Source organism: Aplidium turbinatum, chromosome 4 (assembly GCF_918807975.1).
Source record: "Aplidium turbinatum chromosome 4, kaAplTurb1.1, whole genome shotgun sequence".
Taxonomy (NCBI): Eukaryota; Metazoa; Chordata; class Ascidiacea; order Aplousobranchia; family Polyclinidae; genus Aplidium; species Aplidium turbinatum.
In genome coordinates this window covers 8,644,265-8,667,113 of record NC_137475.1, presented here as the reverse complement: position 1 = coordinate 8,667,113, position 22,849 = coordinate 8,644,265, and the positions used below count along the sequence as shown (strand labels likewise).

Sequence of the window (22,849 nt, the reverse complement as noted above, 5' to 3'; positions counted from 1 at the left end):
GTACTTACCTATTTTATACAAACAACTTTGAAATAAATTTGGCCCCTGAACACACTAGAATACTTACCTAAATCATTTTTTTTTATGTATTATTATTAGCGTGCCGTAGGCTACCTTTTCTAAAATAGGCCTAATCGTGTCTTCGATACTGTAGCTACCGCTGCGCAAAAAGATTTTTACCGGTCCGGCAGTGTTAAAGGTTGAGAACCACTGGCTTTGGCTATTGTGTGTTTACAATTTTTTCTAGACAAAATAAACTTACTTAGCCACAATGATATTTCTGCTGCAAGTAGGTTATAATCAAGTAACTTTTGAAGATTTTCATATCGAGAAAAGTTTTTTTCATATTAATACCTACGTTTTTAAAATTGAATGTTGAAAGGAATTCAATTTCACGTCGAGGAAAGTAGGCTACGTGATGCTCAATTGAGACGAACATGCAACGCATAATAAAAAAAACTTTTGCTTATTGTTGAAAATTAATTGTTGGGCCGAGTTTTCATATTGCTTCTTGACCAGTCTCGGAGGCCTTAATTAGCCTACATCTCGTGCAGTGAAGTTACTTTTTGCATCACCAACAACTTGTGCTGATCTTTCTTCATCTGAACCACTTGCTTCTTCTTTATTTTCTTTCACTTAAATCTTCCTCTAGGCTAGATCTGCCTCTAAATGAAAACTATCAGAGACCACATATTCATCTCCTGACGACATTTCTCTGTTGTCAATATTCATGATGAAGCTCAGCTTGAAGCATTTGAAATAGGCTACATTTTTATCAGCCATATTTAAAATTCTAAAAAGTAAATTAACAAAAAGAACACTTTTTTGGAGATGTACATTGTACAATTGGTTGTGTAACAAGTAAGTTAGATCAAATTTTAAAGTCTATTCTAAATAACAAAACGGGCCTCAGAGGCCGGTAATCATAATTTGAGGTGTGCTCTGGTTTCAGTAGTACCGTAGTCCAGTTGTAATCCGGTGATGTCACCGTCACCGAGGGTGGCCGGGTTCACCTCCAAGTGCCGCAATCGCCTTCACACCCTGCCTCCACATCGATCTGTCTAACGTGTCCTCTCTTGTCAAGCCACCTTGCTGCTTTCCTCCTCAACTGGCCTGCCTGCCTTTCAAACATACGGTACTAAAAAATCTGAGGCCTGTTAACTCCCAAAGTCTGGTTTTAAGTTTTGCAGAAAAAACCATTGGAGACATTTCTGGAGCATCATCATCATCCGTTCAGTCGTTTACGACTCTCGGTCACTCTATACGTTATCTTTCTCCACATCTCTCGATCCCACGCAGCCTCCTTCAATTCATGCACTCCCATGCCACTGTCATTTACAATCGTGTCAAGCCATCTTGTTTTCGGGCGCCCCCTTCCTCTTCCTCCGCTCACCAAACCAAGCATGATGTCTTTTTCCATTGATTTGCTTCTCATTATGTGGCCAAAATATGAAAGTTTCTGCCTGACGATTCTAGCTTCTAGGGATATGTCCGGTTTAATTTGTTCAAGAATTTTCTCATTTGTTATTTTGGCTGTCCAAGGAACACGCAGTAATTTCTGGAGCAACAGCTCTAAAAAACAAAAAAAGTTATGTAAAGTTTTTCCCTCACCGGGCCTCCCAGGCCCTATAATTGCCGTTTAGGGGTTAAATCGAAGGACATCATGCCATAGCGAACCAAGATGATGGTCCGGTTTTTTAATTGAAAAATCACATTTCCTTTGTGCTTAATTTTCCAAAACTATTCCAAAAGCTTTAGTCAATCTTATTCTTTGTTTTGAGGTGAGATAAAACAATATGAGTCTACTCAACAAATAAGCAGATTTGTAATCAAATCGGCATACCTACGTTGTTTATTATGTTTATGAAGAAAGAACAGCACGAAGAATTTGGTAACATGCAACTCTGAAAACGCAATAAAAGCCACAGAACTGTAAAGAGCTTCAGAACAAAAATTGCAACACTAAATGGCAATAAACAACAGTGTGTGAGCAATGAAAAGTCAAGACATCTTTTTCCTGAAGAAAATGAAAAATTTTGAACAAAAAGCACCTGCGTCCTGCATACAAAAAAAAACAACAGCAGAAAACAAGAAATATAAAAACAACTTTGTGAAAAACCCCATATTTACTACTTAGCCTATTACAAGTTTAAATTTTCGCTAGCAAATCAAATATCGATCAAAGTTTTAAATCGATGACGATGAGAGAAAAATCAGATTCAAAGATGAAAAATAACAACGCTCATTTTGCTCTTTGACATCGTTAAAACTAATTAAGACGAATTATTGTATATGGGAACAATAATTTCACAACGGCATTTCCACTTCACAGTACAGACCTTGTGTTACATCATAGAATTATTATACGTAGGCCAAAAGGCATAGGCGCTATCTTTCTTGTGAGCAAAAACAGGCAAGCTAACACCGGTAGGTGGCAAGACTAACACACAAAGCACTCGATACACATTACACATACAAATAATGTAACTGCAAAAAACGCGAATTTAACACTCAAGGCAGATAGGAAAGAAATGGGTCAGGAATTATAAAAATTCGGGAAGTATGGCCTTTCACCAGCGGAAATAATGCTAAAAAACACAAGTTTGAAAAAAAACTTGTCGCTAAACGTTTCTTTTCTTACATTAGATAACAAACTTTTACAAAATTTTGAAACGATTTTTCGTATAAATCTTAACGGAACAATCCTTGGAATCCTGTAGTTTGTTAAAATTACCCCCGCGTGAAAAGCTTACACATCCTGAACGTTTATACAGCTTTTAATTTATACGAACACCACGTGCAAAAAAACGAGTCAACTATATTTTACACACCACCGCCACTTCTGTGAACCGGAATATGCTTGTTCCTTTTTGCTTCGCCAAGCTTCATCAGAGTCGCCAAGCGGCTAGCTGCCACGTGACCGGCCTTTATGTTGCTCATCAACTGCAAAAATAAACCCAGTGGTTAGCGCCCGACTCAAGATCAAGCGACGCTGGTTCGGCTCTCAGGGTATGCGCTTAAGCAACGCATTTCAGGACTGCTCTCTATTCAGCGGTTGCTTGTGGATGGAATAATTCCCCAATAACAAAACTTGAACAATAGGAAACTTCACTCTGTCAGTTTTGGTAATCGGCCCTGCGTCAGTGGTTCAAATCCTTCACAAGAATGCAAAACTGTCTGGAATAACCTATTTATGAGAGACTTTGTCAGTCCGAGGAAAAGATTCAAAACCAAGCAAGGCGGAATTGTAACATCAATTTCAAGCGCACACAGATTGTCATAAATGCTTCGGCTAACCTCAAGAAATTCATCCAACTCTATCTTTCCGTTCTGATTGAGATCCACTTCGTCGAGCATATCTGTTAGTGTCGCGTCCTCTAAGCCTTCACCCATGCTCTGTTAAGAAAAGTATAACCAGAGTGCACGTTAATGGCCATTTGTAAAAATCTCTATTTGTTTGGGCCTACAAACCCTAAATTAAAGTGTTTTATCCTAGACAACAAAATCCAACAAAATGATGGAGTCTGTTGTTTAGAATATTCTCACCATTTCGATTTTCCAAAAGCCTGGGGTCTGATGTAGTGGGGTTTTGGGTAAAAACTCGACACTTAAACAAGTGTCAAAAACAATCCGAAAATGAAAAATATGATATTTTGTTTTCTCGTGCTTAGTAATCATTGATGCTTGATTCTGATAACTTTCTTGGATAGCTACACCCCAATACAATGCGGAGCTTTCATGAGTCTTTTATACAACTTCACATCAGTCTAACGTTTCAATGCAAGCTATGGTGAGCAAGTTCAGAGAAATTACATGTGATATTTCACAGCATACGGCATTGATGCCAACCAGAAAATCTATCTTTTTTTACATTGATTTAACATCTACAGACGAAATAGCACGTTGCTTTTTGTCACCTGCAACAAGTGTTTAATGTCGCTCCTCGTTATGAAGCCTTTCTTCTTCGTGTCGACCATGTCGAAGCGCTTCGTGTACCTTTGCAGGTCAACCGCGTTCAATACGATCCCGGATGTAGGTACGTTTTCTTTCGCCTAACATTGAAAAACCATCACTCAGGTCAATACAAATTGATGACTCTGGGTCACTAACGATCAATTTTTGTTTCTTTTTTTTTTTATGGATTTTACACAGCTTGATAAGTTCAGTGTCTGGTATGTAAAAACGTCACAAAAATCAAGACAAGCTGATGCTTTTCAACATTGTTTGTTTGTTTGTTATATCTTTATCCTGCATTGCGGAAAAGCGGACATGAGCGCTATGCATCGGTGTACGCTTTCCGACATACACCTGACCCACGCTGCAGCCGACAGCAATGTCTGTTTCCGGTTGTCTACTCTACTTATGACTTAAATTTGGTACTACACATTACTCGAAATCGATCACTAGGTAGAGGCAATTATCGTAAAGTTTCTTGCTCAGAGAAACAACAGCAAGTGCGGGTGGCTGGAGTCGAACATGCAGGCTCTCGACTGCGAGCCCAACGCGCTAACCACTCGGCCATTGCTGCCGACAAAAACTTCTATAACTGCTTGAAGCGTTATTAGTAATGTCATTAGAAATCATAAAGCGGACCAATTCCGAAATTATCTTAGTCATACATCGGGCATACCTTTACACCCATCTCGGCATAAAGCATCTGCAAAGCCGCAACTCGTTCTTTTGCAACCCGATCGTTCGACCACTTTAATTCTTTCCGCATTATTTCCAAGATGCGCGGCAAAGCCTCTTGTGCAGCGTGAGCGTTGAGAAACGCCAACCTCGTTCGTCGAGCCAACACGTCGACAGCAGTAGTTGCGTACTCGTGAATCGAGTATCTGACCTATGACAAACAAACCGAGCTGTGACGTTGTCTAACGTTGTAGAGACGAAAGTTGTTTACAAATAAACGTTTTCACAATCTCACATGAGTCGCGATGCGATATTTTTTACGATCACGTACATGTATAAATCGATTGATTTATTTTCAGTCACACAAAAGTTTCTTTCGATCCAAATAAAACTATTTCAAAGTAAGCTACGAATGCAGTGAGCACTTTGTATCAAAAACTATCACAGGTGTGTACCTCTGCCTCTATGTAAGGCAAATCTTCAACCAGCCGTTGTCCAACAATAGGCCACCGCTTGCCAGTAACTTTTGCCATCTTTGCTACACTTTCGGCATGGTCTCCGTATGTTTTGGACAGATGCATTGCCACATCAGTCTCCAAGCCTACAAGCAAAGAACGTGAAAGGCTGTGTAAACAGTAACACTCCGTATCACCTCACCTGACAGTAAAAACACACTTGCGAAATAGGATGCAACGTCATTGAGCATTGTTTTGACTAAATTATACAATCAAAACGTAAAAAAAAATCAGCAACGAGTGGATAAACCATTGTCGAGATGTACCAGTTCCTAGCGCGAAGAAGCCTGGAAGTCCCAAGACCACGTGGGCTGAGATAATAAAGGATGACAGAAAGTGGAGGCGAATGACTAACACTAGCCCCTTGGAAGGGTGATAAATGGAAGCTGAGGATGTGCCTTGCCAGACCCCGTCCGCGTATTTGCCACATGTAGGTCGCTGCAGCAGAAGGAGTGTTTTGACCGGTAGACATTTTAAACGAAGACACTTTCAGGAAGACCGAAAATTTCTGGATATTGTCAGTTTGGGTTATGAGTTGTGAGGAGTAACGATGAATATCATGAACGGTGTGAAGGAGTGCAGCATACCAATAGCGTCACTGAGGAAAACTGCCATACAACGGTAGAAAGAGAATTTCAAGAAAAAAAAAGCTTTACTGAGCTTGCAACCCCTTCAAAAACTTTCGTGAATTTCACAAGAATTTCAAAATTGGAAGTTTTCTATTTCTATGCACAGTAAATTAGAGTGGGACACGGTTCTAGTATAGTAGATGCGCCATTTTATCAGAGTGATTGCTTTTTATGTCAACATTTACAGTATAAAACGACGTACCGTAATCTTGAGCCAACTTAATGTATGAGTTTGGAGTCCAGTTGTGTCCACCATCTAAGATCATGCCATCTGTTCCACTTGGTCGTTTCTCCTTCAGATTACATTTCTTTATCGCTGCATCCACAGCATCCAGCGCCATAGAGCGATAGGTTGTCCATTTTCCACCTGTGTGAAGTGAGAGAATGTTAGAACAGATTCGTGAAATTTTTCCTCACATTGGATGACTGAGTTAGATGGGATAACAATAGAATGTACCCGTTTTTAGTTTTTTAAAAACGACCGATTTACTGTCTGGGTACAAGCGATCAAAGTGAAATGTCAAATTTGCAACATATGTTTTTAATGTCGTATCTTCAAAACAGGACAAAATTTCAATCTTATTGCGGTTATTCAAAACAACAATTAATGTTATAATTTTTTTTTAAGTGGGATAATCAATAGCATTTTTTCAAATGAAGAAGACAAAACAAACTCGGGCTCAGCCAATTACTCGCAACTTCTTAACAAGATTATCACAGTCTTGTGTGGAAAATGTTGAAACTAAATGGCAACTGCGATGCCAATCAGCGTGTGTGCGCTTGTGTCACAAATTTGCTGCACTGCTTGCGCGCAGTCCATCCGTGATGAATGTGTGACGGGAAAAAAGTGAATAAGATATATACCGAATCATATTTACGATTCGAATTAATTCGGATTTGCTATTCCGAATTCCCCAATGCTCATCCTGACCAAACCACAAAAAAATTCTGCAAAAACTGGTAAAAATAACATTGAGTTGAAGCACGACCTTGTGGTTCACAGTGCAACTACTGAGACAGCAAATCAGCCGTTTTTACATTGATTCAACGTCTGTAGACGTCCAACGTAGACGCCCAGAGTAAAAAACGACTTTGCTGTCTGGGTACAACCTGCGAGAGAGGACCCAGCAAGAGCACTGTGCCAAGACTCAAAAGCAACGACGAGACCCTTGAATCATTAGGGAGGGAGCAGTAACCGGCGGATGGAAGTAAAAAGAGATCTGTTGATTTCTCTATGTGTTTCTGACAGTGAAAAAAACTGTTTTGCATGTTATAACTGCCAATGGCTTTTGCCTGTCTCAAGGATTTCTTTTGAAGGCCCTTTGTGTAGCAAATAAAGGAGAATAGTTCAATCCCCAAATAATCACGTACATAAACGTTGTTTTTTCCTTAACACATGCTGATAATATCAGTTAGGTGCAGCTGGTGTGTAAAGACAGAGTTAGCAAGCTTTGAGAAGTGGATGACAGTAATGTCTTTAACAGGTAAGATAGCCAGGCGCACGTTACCAGCGACGCGTTCTTCTGCTAAACGAAGTACAAACTGTTTCAACCAAATGTACGATTTTGTTTTAAACACATTTTCTTGCTCCGATGTAGACGTGGCTTCAGTTAAATTAGCTTCTCACTAGCTTCGCCAGATTATGGCCACTACCTGTCAAATTATTGTAAGGGATGGAAACGACATTATTGCTGCAAGCTTACCTGCGATCGTGACAAGTCCCGACTTGCTTACTTCAACCACGTGATTTCTTGAAATAGACTGAGTGTTCTTTGAGTTGGGATCAATCACTAGAGGTCGTATGCCGCTCCAAGCTGCTTGGACGTCCCCTCGTCGTACTGTAAATAAATGCGAGTTTTCTTTTCTGCTTTTTTCTCAATATTTCCACAAAAAAGAGAAAGGTTGAGTAGAAGTTATCAAGTTTCGAAAAAAGAAATATGCTTTTGTTAACCTGACGTTCAATCACAGTGAAATAACGTAAAAACCGATTTACCGTGGACTTCAGGACTCAGGTAATGCTCAATTTCATTCAAAATAAATTGAATATCCGCCTCCCGAGGAGCGGGGTGATGAGTGACCATTGTAGGGGAGTCTGTGGTACCAGCAATGGTCAGGTTTTCCCATGGCAGGAAGAAGATTACGCGCCCATCAGATGTGGCTGGATCTAGAAGCCCCATGGCATCTGGACTGAAATAATGATTTATCTGATGTAGTTTAAAATTAAATGGAAAACAAGAAAGATTTTAAGAATTTAAATAGTTTTATAAATTGGTAAACGTATGTTTGATTAAAAGAGGTTTATTAGCCTATCAAATACGAGTCGAGAAGAATATAACACAAATACATAAAAAATTCCATGAGTTGAAACTCGGTTTCAAGCTTACATGTTTTAATTAATTATATCGGTCACTTCTAAATACAAAGTGCAAGAAATTTAAAGTTATAACCCGGAAAGCTAATTCATAATCACCAAAAACACTTACATTTGAAAAAATGATGTTGTTCATCACAACCAATTCAAGACAAATTAAAAGAATTTTCCAATACCTGTAGTACCCCGGCAGAATCACATGCACTCCGGCGCTGGGTTGACAAATTTTGGCCACTTTTGGGTTGTCCATCTTACGAATGGAATCGGTAAAAGGTCCAGTAGCATTGATCACTGCTTTTGCTCGAACGTCAAATGTGTTGCCTAACGAAAAATTGGCGATGTTTTAAACGAATTCAAATAAAACCTATCATCTTTTTTGGTGTAGGCTATTTTACCAGCGATTCAACGGCCTAAGTTATAAAGAATTGAAAGCTGATAAAATTAAAGAACGGAAAGCGCTTTCTCACTTCTCAGTTTTGATATTAACTCTTCAAGAAAATACATCAATTGGATTTCATGGGTAGTTAGTTGGGAAAAGTGCCTTCCTGATGAAAAAAAATATTACAAATATGCTGTTTTTGATTCAGGATCCTTTGGCCAAACATTTCCTGGCTAAAAAATCAGCAACGAAAGAAACACAATATGTATATACCACAAACTAAAAATAATAAGTGCGATTTTGAAACGACAATTGTTATAAACTTCACGTGCAGTCACAGTTCTGAAAAATACTTAAACCGGCCGGCGGTAAATTTTGATTTTATAAAAAAGGACTTGACCAAAACGTCAGTTGAGTAAATCTTTTCTCTTTCAAGTGACCTGTTTCCACGTCCTTGATTGTTGCTCCACAAATCTTCTCACGACCAGTAGTTCTGTTTGTTTCTTTGAGCAAATTGAGTACCTCGGTGTGATTGGTTAGACAGGCACCTTGCCTTGCAGCTGTCAACCCAATTGCAATATTCATCCTGGCATCATTGTGCTGACCTTCAAAATTAATTGCATTACGGTAACCATAACGTTATCGGTAAAGTTATTAACGTAACGTTACCGCTACCAGAATCCTAGTGTAACAAAGCTTCAAAAACTTGCACCGAATGAATACCATCTTACGGAAATGTTGCTCTCCATCATAGATCTGAGAATTTGTCTAGTTTATTTTTTTTAAACTTATAGTAAAAATCCCCAAGTCGATTGGGTTTCAATAAAATCAATGGCTAGTAATCACCTACAGTTCAGTTCAGTTTATTTTTTGTTTTGTTGGTGAAAAAGAAAGAAAAAAAAGAAAGAAAAAAGTCGCATATTTGCAGCAAAAAGAAATCTTTGAAAAAAGTGAAAGAAAGTTAGTTTTTGGTTATGCAAATTTAGTTTGAATGATGTTAAGTCCTACTAGACCAAAGTAACATCCATTTTTTGTTTTATTTCCAGCAAAGTAAATACCAGGTTAGAAGTTACCGTCATAATACACTATGGCACCCTTCAGCTTTTCTTTTTTCAACATAGGAAACTTCTCAAGAGCACTGGTTTTTGTTAAAAAATAACTTGATTTGACACACTTGTTCCCAGCAACCAAGTCATAGGCTTTTATGCCGGCCCAAAAATAGGGCACCTGCCACCACCTATAAGCAAATAAAATTGGTTTTAAGTGAAGTTTAAAAATATGCTCATGGGACTCTACCGATAAACAATTATGCTGCCAGTGATATTGTCATTTCTGCACAATATGTAGCATGAATTTTGAATTAAGCGCACATTTTATATGGTACCGGTAATCCGGTATCCGTAAAATATGAGATGTTCAACCTATAAACAAAAGATTGGAATCTTTGTTTGATTTACAACTTTGACAGATAATCTCACACAAGCACCATTCTATGCCATAACAAACAGACAAAACAATGTGGAAATACTTCTTTATGGTGAAGCAGAGCAATTTTCACTATATCTTGAGATATATGCTTGAAAAGTTGGAAAGAAAACATTCTGTACAAATTATTTTGTCATTATCTGAGAGTTGATGCTACAAGACTTACGTGTAGACTGGAAGCATTATAGGAAGGGGTGCTGATAGGTGGGGTGCAATCTGCAGTAGATTGGCACGCTCATGAAGTGCTTCCTTGACGAGATGAAACTGCTCATAATCCAATCCCGTAATAGCTTTTTGCAAATATCTGATGAATAAAATAGACTTGTAAAAAGTTTATCACAATATAAAATAAAATTTGAAGAAAACATTTAACATCAAGCCCACGTACAGTCGTACAATGTACGACTCACGTGGGTCAGTTGTAATCACGTTGTCAGTTGTATCGCTGAGTGATAAGCTGAGAGAGTTTCATTCAGTACCCGGTCACAAAAAGTTGCTGTTGTTATTGCTTTGACATCAATAGATGACAGGCAATGTACATTGTTACAATGTTATGTATACATGTTAGGAATAGTTTTATTATAGAATATAGATATGATACTATACAAACACCGTTGTTACCTCACACCACCATGGATTAACTTTGTGCTTCTGCTGCTTGTTCCTGAAGAAAAGTCATATTTTTCTACAAGGGCTGTAGAGAAACCTAAAAAGTACAAAAACATTGCAACAAAGGAGAAAACTATAAGTTCAAAAGTGAAGCTTTCATAACAAAATTTCAAAAAAATTCTACATATTTTTACATCTGAGATAACTAAATAATGCTTTGCCGCCAAATACTAATAAAAATATAAGACATGTATATACATTTACTTGATTAACATATATACCATAAAAAAGCATTGCATGAGTGCACGGTATATAGAATTTTAACAAAAAAGTTTTCTCAATAAGTGAAGCAAATACACAATCATCAATGGGAAAAATATGGCAGCACAACACATGGTGTTTATACATCAATATCAACCAATTTTGGTTATACAGGGCACATGAATTAATTCTCATATTGAGGGTGTGGCCTGTCTGTCGAGAACAAAGTCTTCCTCTCCACACCTTGCAGACTATTGGGTTGGCAGGTATCATTACATAATATTAATAATGACAGTGTCAGTATTATTACAACCCCAAAAGCAGATTCATCCAATTACTTGCAAAGTAAATATTTATTTCTAAATACCATATCAGTCATCAATCAAGCTTATGAAAAAAACGATCAAAACAAGCGACACCAGGTTACATCAATGCATAAATATAAAATCAAATAGGGGAAACCGGGGATAGTTCGGACGCGGGGATACCTCGGATAAGGCATTTGACGTCACAGTAGAGTATTGTTAAATCACGTTTACCAAAGCTTTGTGGCTCCATTACAAATCAGGATAAAGTTTGCAAGTATATCTGGTTTTCTTAGGAAGTTGAGGCCGAAAAAGTAATTTTATCAGTGATATCAAGATTTCAAAATTGTACGTGTAAGGTCATAATTCCGTTGCAGTTAACCAAAACAAACTTTTTATTCATTGAGGTTGTAGTTAGAAAGCAATACTCAGATAAGCAAGTGATGATTTTGACCAGCAGTTAATCAGGTAGCCATATTTTCTTCATTTACCTGTAGTCACGTGGTCGGGGATACTTCGGACACAATGGCCGAAGCACTGGCGCCGACTTACGGGATTACGGGGTGGCCATGCCACCCCGTAATCGCTGTGGCGGGGTGGCAGCCACCCGTTTAGGTTACATTACTTACGGCAAATAAATGTACGGACGTTTAAATCTTTTTTTGATCATTAGTTTTCGCTTCAAGTCAACGTAAAGCAAGAGGTGAACCAATACAGTATTCCGAAGAAAATGATTGTTTTTGTCACAAGCATGATACTTGCGTAACATCAAGCAAGCTACGTGAAGATTACGCAACACGTGGCTACGAGTTTTTTCCTTGTTGTTGCGATCATTTTATTTGTTACTTGTCATAAGTCATTGTTACATTCGTTAGGTTTACAATGGGATTTATTAGGCTAATCAATAAAATACGATCTTTCTATTGCCTCCTTCAAAACTCTTTTTTGAAAATTTTTAAACTGCTCATAATATCGCTATAAATTATGCCAGCTGTAAAATACTTGGAAATAAAATTATCTCAATGATTGATAGCTCCACCCCCTAAATGAATATCTATTTTCAAATTTCATTAAAAAAATGCAATTTTCGAAACTTTTTGAGTTTTATTTAAAAAGTGCACTTAGTAAAGTAGCAGTTTTAACCAGGGAGTCGAACCGAACCCGAACCGGATTTTTGTGAACCGGTTTTGGTGCGATTTTGTCTGAACTTTAACCGGAACTGAACCGAAAATTTGAGTTAGCTTAAACCCTAACCGAACCCGAACCGGTTGAAAAAAGCGGTTCACTCCAGCATTACGTCATTGTTCGCATTGTGGTAAGTGAAGTTGTACGTAGCATGTTGTTATCTTGGAGGCCACATTGTACGGATGAATTATAGCCTATTCCGTAACACACGATCCACTATCATCGATGCTTTGGAGAGGAATTTTTTGAGGTAAGCAACTTCTGTTCTGTGACATCATAGACAATGTAGTTTGATTGAAACTTGTGCAACAAACAACAAAGGCAAGTTAATTGAGCAAAGCAGTGTTGAGATCAGTGTTGCCAACCTTGCGGTTTTCACGCCCAATTGGGCTAGTTAGTAGTTGGGCAATAGTAGGCCTAGGCTTAATTTTATCGAACCCGAACCGGAACTTATAAAACCGGTTTTAAGTTTCTGCGAACCCAAACCGGAACTGAACCTAATTTTGAAACAATCTTTGAACCAGAACCGGACCCGAACCGGAAAAATCAAACGGTTCGACTCCCTGGTTTTAACTATTTGAATTTGGTTTTAACTATTTTTTTCTATTTGAATAAGGTGAATTAAGAGTGAAATTTAATTAAAATTTGTTGTAATGATAATAATTGAAGTAAAAAGTGAATTTGAATACGTCTAAACAACATGAAGGAAGTAATAATCAACTCCTTGCTGTGGTTTGTGTACAATCGTATGAGCATGGTTGATAGTGACACCATCATCAAGCTTGTGAGTGATCATTATGAGGAAAATATCATAGCAGAAGCAAAATCAGTACTGCATGAAAAAGTCTACAAAGATGAGAGCAATAAAAGACTGGTGACTAGAAAAGGCCCCTCAAAGCTGGAAAAATCTGTGAAAGATATTCTTGAAGTTTTGCATGAAATGTCAGGTCATGATGATCAGTCTAAAACTCCAATTTTTGTCACAGCCACATGTGACTTCCCATCTGTTGATGTTCACAATGTAGATGCAGCAAGCATGGTTCATGACATCCTCACACTGAAAAATGACATGAGGCAATTGAAACATTCCAAGGAATCTGAAGGCTCTTTCATTGATGCATTGACCAGCTCCATATCTGATTTGAAAGCAATGGTTAATGAAATCAAACCCTTACATGAAAAGGCAGTGGCTGTAAGTGTGTCTCCAACTACTGAACAACCAGCTACACTGTTACTAACTGATCCTGCTAAACAGTCATATTCCAATGTAGTGAAAAGACACAACTCCATGATTACAGTGGATAATCATCCTAAGTATCCCCACAAGATTACCTCTGATAAAGTCCAAACTGAATCTAATGTCAGAAAGGATAATTGGGTTACAGTCAAGAAAAGACGGCGCAAGCCCCGTCTGGGCCAGCTTGATTCCTCATCAAGTTTAAAAGCCATACACATGCCTGTACACATCTTTGTATCAAGGCTTCAGCCAGACACAACTTCAGAAACCATCACATCTTTTGCATCGAAGCAATTTCCTGAAGCCACTGATATAAGCTGCATGAAGTTGCAAACAAAATTTGATCACTACTGTTCTTTTAAAGTTTCTGTCTCAGGAATTCCAATGAAAACATGTCTGGATACTGCCAACTGGCCTACTGGTATCTTGGTAAAACGTTTCTTCAATGCTTCTAAGAATTTTAGGATAGAGCCTACAACCACACAAACTCCTGATGGAAGGTAACAATAAAGAACAATTAAAGGCTGTCTCATACAACTGCAGAGGTGTGGCATCATCTCTGCATGATGTTCAGTTACTATGCAAGGATTATGATATCATACTGCTGCAGGAAACCTGGTTGGCTAAGCAAAACCTGGCCTTCCTTTCTACAATTAGCAAAAATCACTATGCATATGGTTATTCTGCAATGGACTTTTCTGATAAGATGAATACAGGTAGACCTTATGGTGGCACTGCCATCCTATGGAGTAAAAGTATTCCTGCTTCTGTTTTTCAAAGTGATGATTCATCTATTATTGGCCTTAAAGTTGCAATAGGGGAAGCAGACATGGTCCTTATAAATGTCTATCTACCTTACTGCTGTGATAACAATGAAGACAAATATTTAGAATACTTGGGTAAATTAGAAAGTATGCTTTTTGACTGCCCAAGCAACAACACTTGTATCCTAGGTGACTTTAATGCAAGTGACAAAAATATGTTTGGAAGCATGTTCAAAAGCTTCTGTGCAGACCAGGACCTGATTATTTCTGACATGGCCCTGTTACCTGCTGAATCATTTACCTACATCAGTGATGCTCATGGGACATGTAGCTGGATTGACCATTGTGTCACTTCCACCGCTCTACACCAATCCATCTGTAAGGTAGAAGTTCTCAATGACTATATTATATCTGACCATCGACCCTTATCGGTTAATTTCAACTGTAAGTCGCTTCCAAAATTGGATTTCATTGATCCCAAATATACCAATTCAAATACTTTCTCTTGGAAAGCAGCATCTCAGCTGCAATTAGAACGCTATGCTCAAGAAACCAAACACAGGTTAGCTCATATTTCTTTGCAAGCTGATTCTGTCATATGTCAAAACTCTCTCTGCTGTGATAAATCTCATTTAAAGGAGATTGACAAGTTTTATGACAGTATCGTGGAGGTCCTCCTAGATGCCTCAAGAAAAGTTCTTTTAGTTAAAAACAAGAAAATATCTACTTATTCAACTCCTGGTTGGAACAATACTGTCAAGTCACTCCACAAGCAAGCCAGAGCTAAGTACCTGGACTGGGTTGAAGGTGGCAAACCTAAAACTGGCAGCATACACAAGGCCATGTCTGCTACTCGTAAAATATTCAAATCTTCTCTACGAAAGTGCAAAAGTAACAGAGATCAGCATGAAGCAGATGCCATTGCCAAAGCATTTCATGCAGACTCCTCGTTTAAAACATTTTGGGATAAAATTAGACAGTCTGGATCACAAAGATGTTCATTACCTACCTCTGTCGGAAGTGCTGTTGGAAGTAAAAACATTTCGATCATGTGGATGTGTCACTTTAATAAATTGCTAAACTCGACTGGTAAAAAAGTTGTCAATGAAGAATTTGTTTCATCGCACTTAAATGATATACATGGCTATCACAATACTAAACAATTTCTGACCTCTGCTGACACAGTTTCTTCTTTGCTTCATAAATTGCCATTAAATTGCTCTGTTGGTTGTGATAAAATATCTTCTGAGCACATTGCTTATGCAGATTCCAGTATCAGTGTATATCTTTCATCATTTTTTAATATGTGCCTTATTTATGGGTATGTGCCAAATGCTTGTCTTAAAACTGAATTAGTTCCCATTGTTAAAAACAAATCTGGTGACGTTAGAGACATCGCAAACTACAGACCTATTGCTCTTGCTACTGTCATTTCTAAACTATTTGAACATGTTGTACTTTTTTTTATTAATGACTATCTCACAACAAACGATAATCAATTTGGCTTTAAACCTAAGCATAGCACAGATATGTGCATTTTTGTACTTAAGCAAGCTGTGTCTTACTACAGAAAACGTGGAAGTCCTGTTTTTTCTGTATTCTTAGATTCTTCGAAAGCATTTGATAGGGTAAACCACAACCTCCTATTCAAGAAACTAATTCAACGAGGAGTGCCAATGTGCTTTGTTCGTCTAGTAGTTTATTGGTATACCCATCAGCGGATGTACATACGCTGGGGTTGTCATTACTCACAGTCTTTTTCTGTCAGCAATGGTGTCAAACAGGGTGGTATTCTCAGTCCTTACTTATTTGCCGTGTATATGGATGATCTATCGACTGTGTTAAGCAAAACCAAGGCAGGCTGTTACATAGGTAATACACTTGTTAATCATCTCATGTTTGCTGATGATATTTGTTGTATTTCTCCAAGTGTTCATGGTCTGCAGAGTATCTTGAATGTGTGTGAAGATTATGCGCTTTCTAACGATGTCATTTTTAACTGCAAAAAGTCATTTGCTATGTACTTCCAAACAAAACACTTAAAGTTAAATATGAATCCAATTGTACGGCTCAATGGAAGTGAGATCAAATTCGTAGACAGTGTCAAATATTTGGGTGTTTTTCTTGACACGGCAATGTGTGACGACAAGGATATAAATCGACAAGTGCGATCAATCTACTGTTCTGCCAACAAATTAAAATCCAAATTTTACAAGTGCTCCAGTGATATTAAAAATGTTCTATTCCGTTCTTATTGTACTCCAATGTATGCATGTCATCTGTGGGAAAATTATCATCAACGTGACATTAATCGTCTGCGTGTTGCCTTCAATAATGCGTTTAGAATTATACATAATTTGCCTAAACACTATAGCGTACGTGAACATCAAGTCTTGTGTAACATCATAACATTTGATGCATTACTTCGTAAATATGTTTTTTCTTTTGTTGGAAGATGCGAAGTATCGTCTAACTCTATTGTTGCCTCCCTGATGAGGTCTGATTGCCATCGTATATCAAATTACCGTCTTCATTATAATAATTCTATGTATGCTATTAACTAGTTTTGATGGCTGCCATGTCATCTGATTGTTTTTATCGTTCTCAATACTTTCAGTTCTTCTAACTTGTAACGCTACCGTACCATTGTCTGTAAACTTGTAACAGTAGATAGCCTATTTATTGAGATTTTGTGCATTTGCAGTTTGTGTATTATTTTGTTATTTTTTGATGTTATTTCGTTGTTGTTGTTCGTTATTTGTGCATTTGCAGTTTGTGTATTATTTTGTTGTTTTGTTTTGGATATGGACAGCTTTGTCTGATGCAAATAAATTATTATTATTATTATTATTAACGTTCTGCTAATTTACTCGTTTACATGATTCTATTCGAGGAAAGCTACACGCCCTGCCAATTCCCAATAACAAAAGCAACCCTTTTCAATTACTCAACATTTTGCATTTTGAATTATTTTCCGATTTCAATTGGAGTGTATTGTCAGCTACTTCATGCTTTAATTTCTACTTTGTCATCTACTTCATGCAATAATATTGCGTCACCGTGTCAATGCGTGACAAACTGTGAGGCGGGAATTTATTGGTCTGACATAGCAGTTGCTTGTTACATCATAGAAAAAATTACGAAAAGTCGTCCAGTAAAACTTTTCGCCGACATTCCAGTTTTATTCAGCTTAAAGATGCCATTGAAAAAGCGTTCAAAATTGAAGCCGGTGGAAGAACCGAGCACGAGCAGGATAAGCGCTGTTGAAGGGAGAAGCTATCAAAAATCGTGGGAGAGCGAATTCCCGTGGCTAGAATACGATAGATGCAAACATGGCCACCTAAAGATACGGTCTGATTTGTCACATTTTGCAGAAATTTCCAGGTTTTTCTAACTGTGGGCAAACGTTTAAACAAATTTTTCAAAAAATTAGATTTATACGCTTTCTTTATTCTTTTCTCCAGACGACACCTTAGGTTTTAACATTTTCACATGTTGAAAAACAAAGAAAATTTGATTTCGAAGATTTTAGTCAGACTGTTAATTTTTAATAACAGTCTGATTTTTCGTTTTTCAACTTACTTTTTCTCATTTGCTATTGCTTCCCCAAGGCAACAAAAAAGTTTCATGTCATTAGGAAACCGCAAAAAGTAAAAACATCTCAAAAAATTTCAGTCAAGCGCTAGCAGTAGCTGTAATCAAAATCTGCAAAATGTGACAAATCAGACCGCATCTTCAGGTGGCCATGATGCAAAGATAGAGCATTCTGTCCGATATGCAACTATGTCGCAACTGCTTGATCTATTTGCAAGCAATGAAACAATTTCATTAATGCTTCCAAACGTGGTCTGCATTGTGAAAATATACTTATCGTTGCCTTCCACCGCCTGCGAGGCGGAGCGATCGTTTAGTGCACTCAGGCGCATAAAAACCTACTTGCGATCTACCAACACGTAACAGCGACTGAACCACGTCCTAATTTTAAATGTTTGTCAAGCTGAAGCTTAACGGTTATATACAACTTGACCAGTTGATTAACAGTTGGATTGACAGAGCTGCTGTTCGCAATAATACTTTTGCCAAATGTTAAGTGTCAGAGCAGCAACGTGACAATAAAATTCCCGAATACAGACAATAAAACAAAATCTTATTTTCAAGTCTTTTGAATAATTTATTGGATTTTAAAGACATAATGGTTTGGACATATAAAAAAAAAAAATATTCTGTATTAACTGTCAAATCAACTCAAAACGTCTGCATAAAATTGCTGTCCGAGATGACCCCAGGCATGTCCAAAATTACCCCAGTACCGGGGTGACTTCGGACATTTGAGGACCGTAGAAATTATGCTTTTTATAAGCATTTACGGTTTGCTGAAACAAACGATACTCCTACCCTTTTATGGCAAAGCGTTAAGGTTTACAACAAAATAACATTTACGAACTTGCTGTGTATTGTGTGTAATTTAAAAAAAATATGGGCTGTTTTCAAAAAATCGTCCGAGCTATCCCCGGTCTCCCCTACAGCACTCACTTCTAACTAAACATACTGTACTATAAAGGTACTTCTGCACTAATGCATCATTAAACAAAACTTTTAAATACATTACGGACCTCTCGTCACAGCATCTAATGCCACGCCACACCCAGTAGCACCACCACCAATCACAAGAATGTCAAATTCCTTTGTTGTTGCAAGTGTCTGTATTTGAGATTCACGGCTCGGCAATGCATTTGATGTCCAAGCAGGTGCAACCACTTCTCCTTCTTGCAAAATTGGTAACTAAAAATATAATTTGAACTTAGCTGTCCAGTGAATTAAGCAAATTATTTATATTTATAATACAGTCAACCCCGCTTAATCGGCCCACGTTTAATAGGACCACCCGCTTATTCGAACCATTTTGCACTGGTCCCGAATCCAAATCCATTTTTCTGTACAATTTTCCCCGCTTAAACGTACCACCACCCCGCTTAAACGGACCACCCTCCGCCCTAAAATAGGCCTTTATGGTTAACGTTTTTTAATTTTTGTACATTTTTCTGCGAGGTGACGCGTCAAGAGTTGTTGATGGGCAACGTGCTACGTTCTCGCTAAGCCATTTTAAAGTGAAGTAGGCTACAGATAAACAAACGCTTGTTGTCACTTCATAAGGTCAATTGTCATCTATCAGAATTGCAGTAATTGTGATGCAGCACCGAATACTGTACTGTACAGAAGAATGAATGAATGCTTTTAGTGCTTGAATAAAAATGGCAGCAATAACTCGCGTAGATCGAACACTTAAAAAAAATAGAGATTCTTAACAAAATGAAAAACCAGCCTTCGGGAACGTCAGAGAGGAAGTCAGCCGAGATTGTTGGCCTACTAAAGTCAACATTAAGAAGGCTACATGTACAGGAGAGGGAATTGCAAGATCTATGGGCAAAGCATGAGAATAATGGCAGTGCAGCTACAGCTTCACGTAAACGCCAACGAGGTGCGAAATCAGCAGATGTCGACAAAGCATTGGCAGAATGGTTTGACGCGGTATCGGCAAAAGGACAGGTAATTACTGGTCCGATACTGTTGTCAAAAGCATCTGAGTTTGCAGTCAAACTGGGTGATACGGAGTTCAAAGCTTCTGAAGGCTTCCTTTATCGTTGGAAGAAGCGTCGTAGCATAGTCTACAAAAGGGCTTGTGGTGAAAAAGCAAGCGCAGATGTCAAAAGTGCCGAAAAGTGGATCGAGACAGAGCTACCAAAGCTGCTGGAAGAGTACCTATGAGGCAGATAACATCTATAATGCAGACGAAACAGGCCTTTATTACCGCGCAACACCAGATGGTTCACTATGTCATGCAAAGACCAGCTCGCAGGTTCTAAAAAAGCTATGGACAGAGTCACAGTTCTATGTTGTGCCAACATGTCAGGAACAGACAAGCGAAAACTCCTAGTGATAGGAAAGAGTAAAAAAACCCGGTGTTTTAAGGGTATAGATACAGAGAAGCTTCCTGTGTCATACTGTGCAAATAAAAATGCGTGGATGACAGGTGAGTTGTTCACGAATTGGCTGAAGGAGTGGAATGCCTGTTTGGCACGAGAAAAAGAAACATTTTACTTTTGGTAGATAACTGTACTGCCCATCCTCATGTGGAGCTGGCAAACATTAGGTTGCAGTTCTTGCCCCCTAACACAACCTCAATAATCCAGCCGATGGATCAGGGGGTAATAAAAAACCTCAAGACGCTCTATCGTAAAGAACTCATCTTCATGATCATTCGTTATATTGACGAAGATCTTTTGAATCCGAATTCAACAGCCATGGACATTGGACAACAGCTCAAAAATCTCGATTTTGGACGCCATTAGTCTGCTGGCAAAAAGCTGGAGGGATGTACGTCAAACAACAGTCCAAAACTGTTTCCGACATGCAGGATTTCAAGCGGTACACACAGAAGCAAATGAAGAGGTAGAGGACATCAATTTTGATGCATCATTGAGTGACATAATTGGTGGAGATGAATACAATTGTATTGACGACGATATACAGTGCTGGGAGGAAGTGTGTGACGAAGAATTAACGGAGAACATCGTGGCAAGGCATCGCGAAATTGGTGATGAAGAAGAAGGCAACGACCAAGAAGATGATGAGGCCGAACCTTTGCCTAAGGTAACCCATCGTGAAGCCAAGCATTGCATTGCAATACTCCAAAAATATTTTGTCGAACAAGGAGCCGAACAAGACCTCCACAAGCATTTGGATGTTTGTGTTCAGACAGTCCGAAAAATTGCTGATAAAGCCAAAAGACAGACGACCCTTGATGCATTTTTCCAGTGACTACAGTACAGTACTGTATTTTGTTTTGATTGTTGATGGTGTTTTGGTTGTGTTTATAGCCGCATTTGTAAAATGCTTAAACTATTTTCAAAAACAATGAAAAAAATAACGAAATTTGTTCTCCCCGTTTAATGGGACCACCCGCTTAATTGGACCAATTTAGCTTGGTCCGATTAAGCGGGGTTGACTGTATAACAAATTAATGTACTACCGTACTAATCAATGTGTTATTGACAAAACAGTCTAAACTAATAACTTAAGCAGTCAACACAACAACATTGCTTATTGAAATGCTAGTTAAATACATGATTTAAACTAACATTATTAAAAATCGACAAAGGATGTAGTTATACATAAAACTAAACAATTTGATTTGAATGTCAATATCTTAAGCACACAAAATAAAAAATATCTTATATTATATTATTAAAATAACCTTCACAGGCTGTTTCACCCTACTTTGGACCATGACTAATCTAGTTATGAGCTCAGGGATATCTAAAGAAGGAGATACAAAGGCTCGCAATGATTGCCTTATTCTCATGACACTGCCGAGACGGTAGTTAGCAGCGCATTAAACATGCGGTTCTTTTTAAAACTGCAGAAAGTTTTATAGCGCAGCTGGTACAGTCAGCTACAGAAGACAGGTAGAAAATATCACATAGAGCATGTTCTAGAGCATATATATATACGATATATATATAAAGAATACTTGTTTGGAAAGACAGTTGAAAAGTTACCAGTGAGCTGCTTTTCTCAACAAAGCTCTTGCAGTAGGCTAGATATAAAGCAAGTATATAATAAGCTATGAGTAGTGAATTAACAAGTATAATAACCTGCATGCAGTAAATATCCAGGCCTGATGCTAAAAGCGCAATGCAGGGTATCATAACAAGGTTTATTAAACTACTATCAGTAAATTGTCATTTTGTCATAAACAGAGATTATTTACGATAAGCAGAAACCTTTCTATTGTCAGACGTCATAAGAGCCTTCGTATCTATTTCTTTAAAAATCCTTGTATGAGCTGCACAAAAAAAAGATGTTATCTCTATAATACCAACAACAAAAAAATTCAGTGCCTTACCTGTCTGCCCCCAAGTTGCCATAACAGAATCCCACTGACCCCAACTCCAGCAGCAATTTTAGCACTGTGAAGTTTTGCCCACTTCAGTAGGCGCCTATAGCCACTATACATTTCAGTTAGTAAAGTATTGAAAATTTCATTCTATTGCTGTAAATAGACAGTGTTCTATATTAAATAATGTGTACACTGTACAGGTATACATATATATACACTAGGGTAGGGTGGGGTGAAATGAGTATATTTTTTGTATATTTTGGGCTGTGTAATCTTGCTATTGGTGGATCACTTAAATATTTTTTTTGGTTGTTACATTGGGTCTTTGGTGTAACTAATGCTATTGGATAATTTTCCTAAAATTGAATATTAAAGCTGTAGTAACCTTTTTTTTTTGTTCCCCCCATATACCCATTTCACCCCAAAAAGTTGGGGTGAAATGGGTATGCAAGCAGTTTCCTGTAGTAAACCTATCATAAACCCTAACATACCTATTTTATGCATTCTAGTGGTTGAAAGGGGTATATACAACAAAACCATTAAAAAAAAAAATTGAGCTTTAGGAAAAAACAAATTTTTG

The 22,849-nt window shown here is 38.0% G+C and overlaps 1 protein-coding gene across 1 annotated transcript; it reads right to left on the bottom strand.

The window, feature by feature from the left end:
- Positions 1–1,829: 1,829 nt before the first annotated feature.
- Positions 1,830–22,418, bottom strand: LOC145768619 (glycerol-3-phosphate dehydrogenase, mitochondrial-like). Its single transcript, XM_082580157.1, has 15 exons — positions 22,276–22,418; positions 18,983–19,151; positions 10,630–10,714; positions 10,175–10,312; positions 9,597–9,760; positions 8,964–9,128; positions 8,321–8,465; positions 7,767–7,960; positions 7,477–7,611; positions 5,976–6,140; positions 5,085–5,230; positions 4,631–4,840; positions 3,918–4,052; positions 3,298–3,396; positions 1,830–2,943 (listed from the first exon to the last, which is right to left on the bottom strand). Exons 1-15 carry the CDS (start codon positions 22,384–22,386, stop codon positions 2,824–2,826), a joined length of 2,181 nt encoding a protein of 726 aa, XP_082436283.1. The 5' UTR covers positions 22,387–22,418; the 3' UTR covers positions 1,830–2,823.
- Positions 22,419–22,849: the final 431 nt, after the last annotated feature.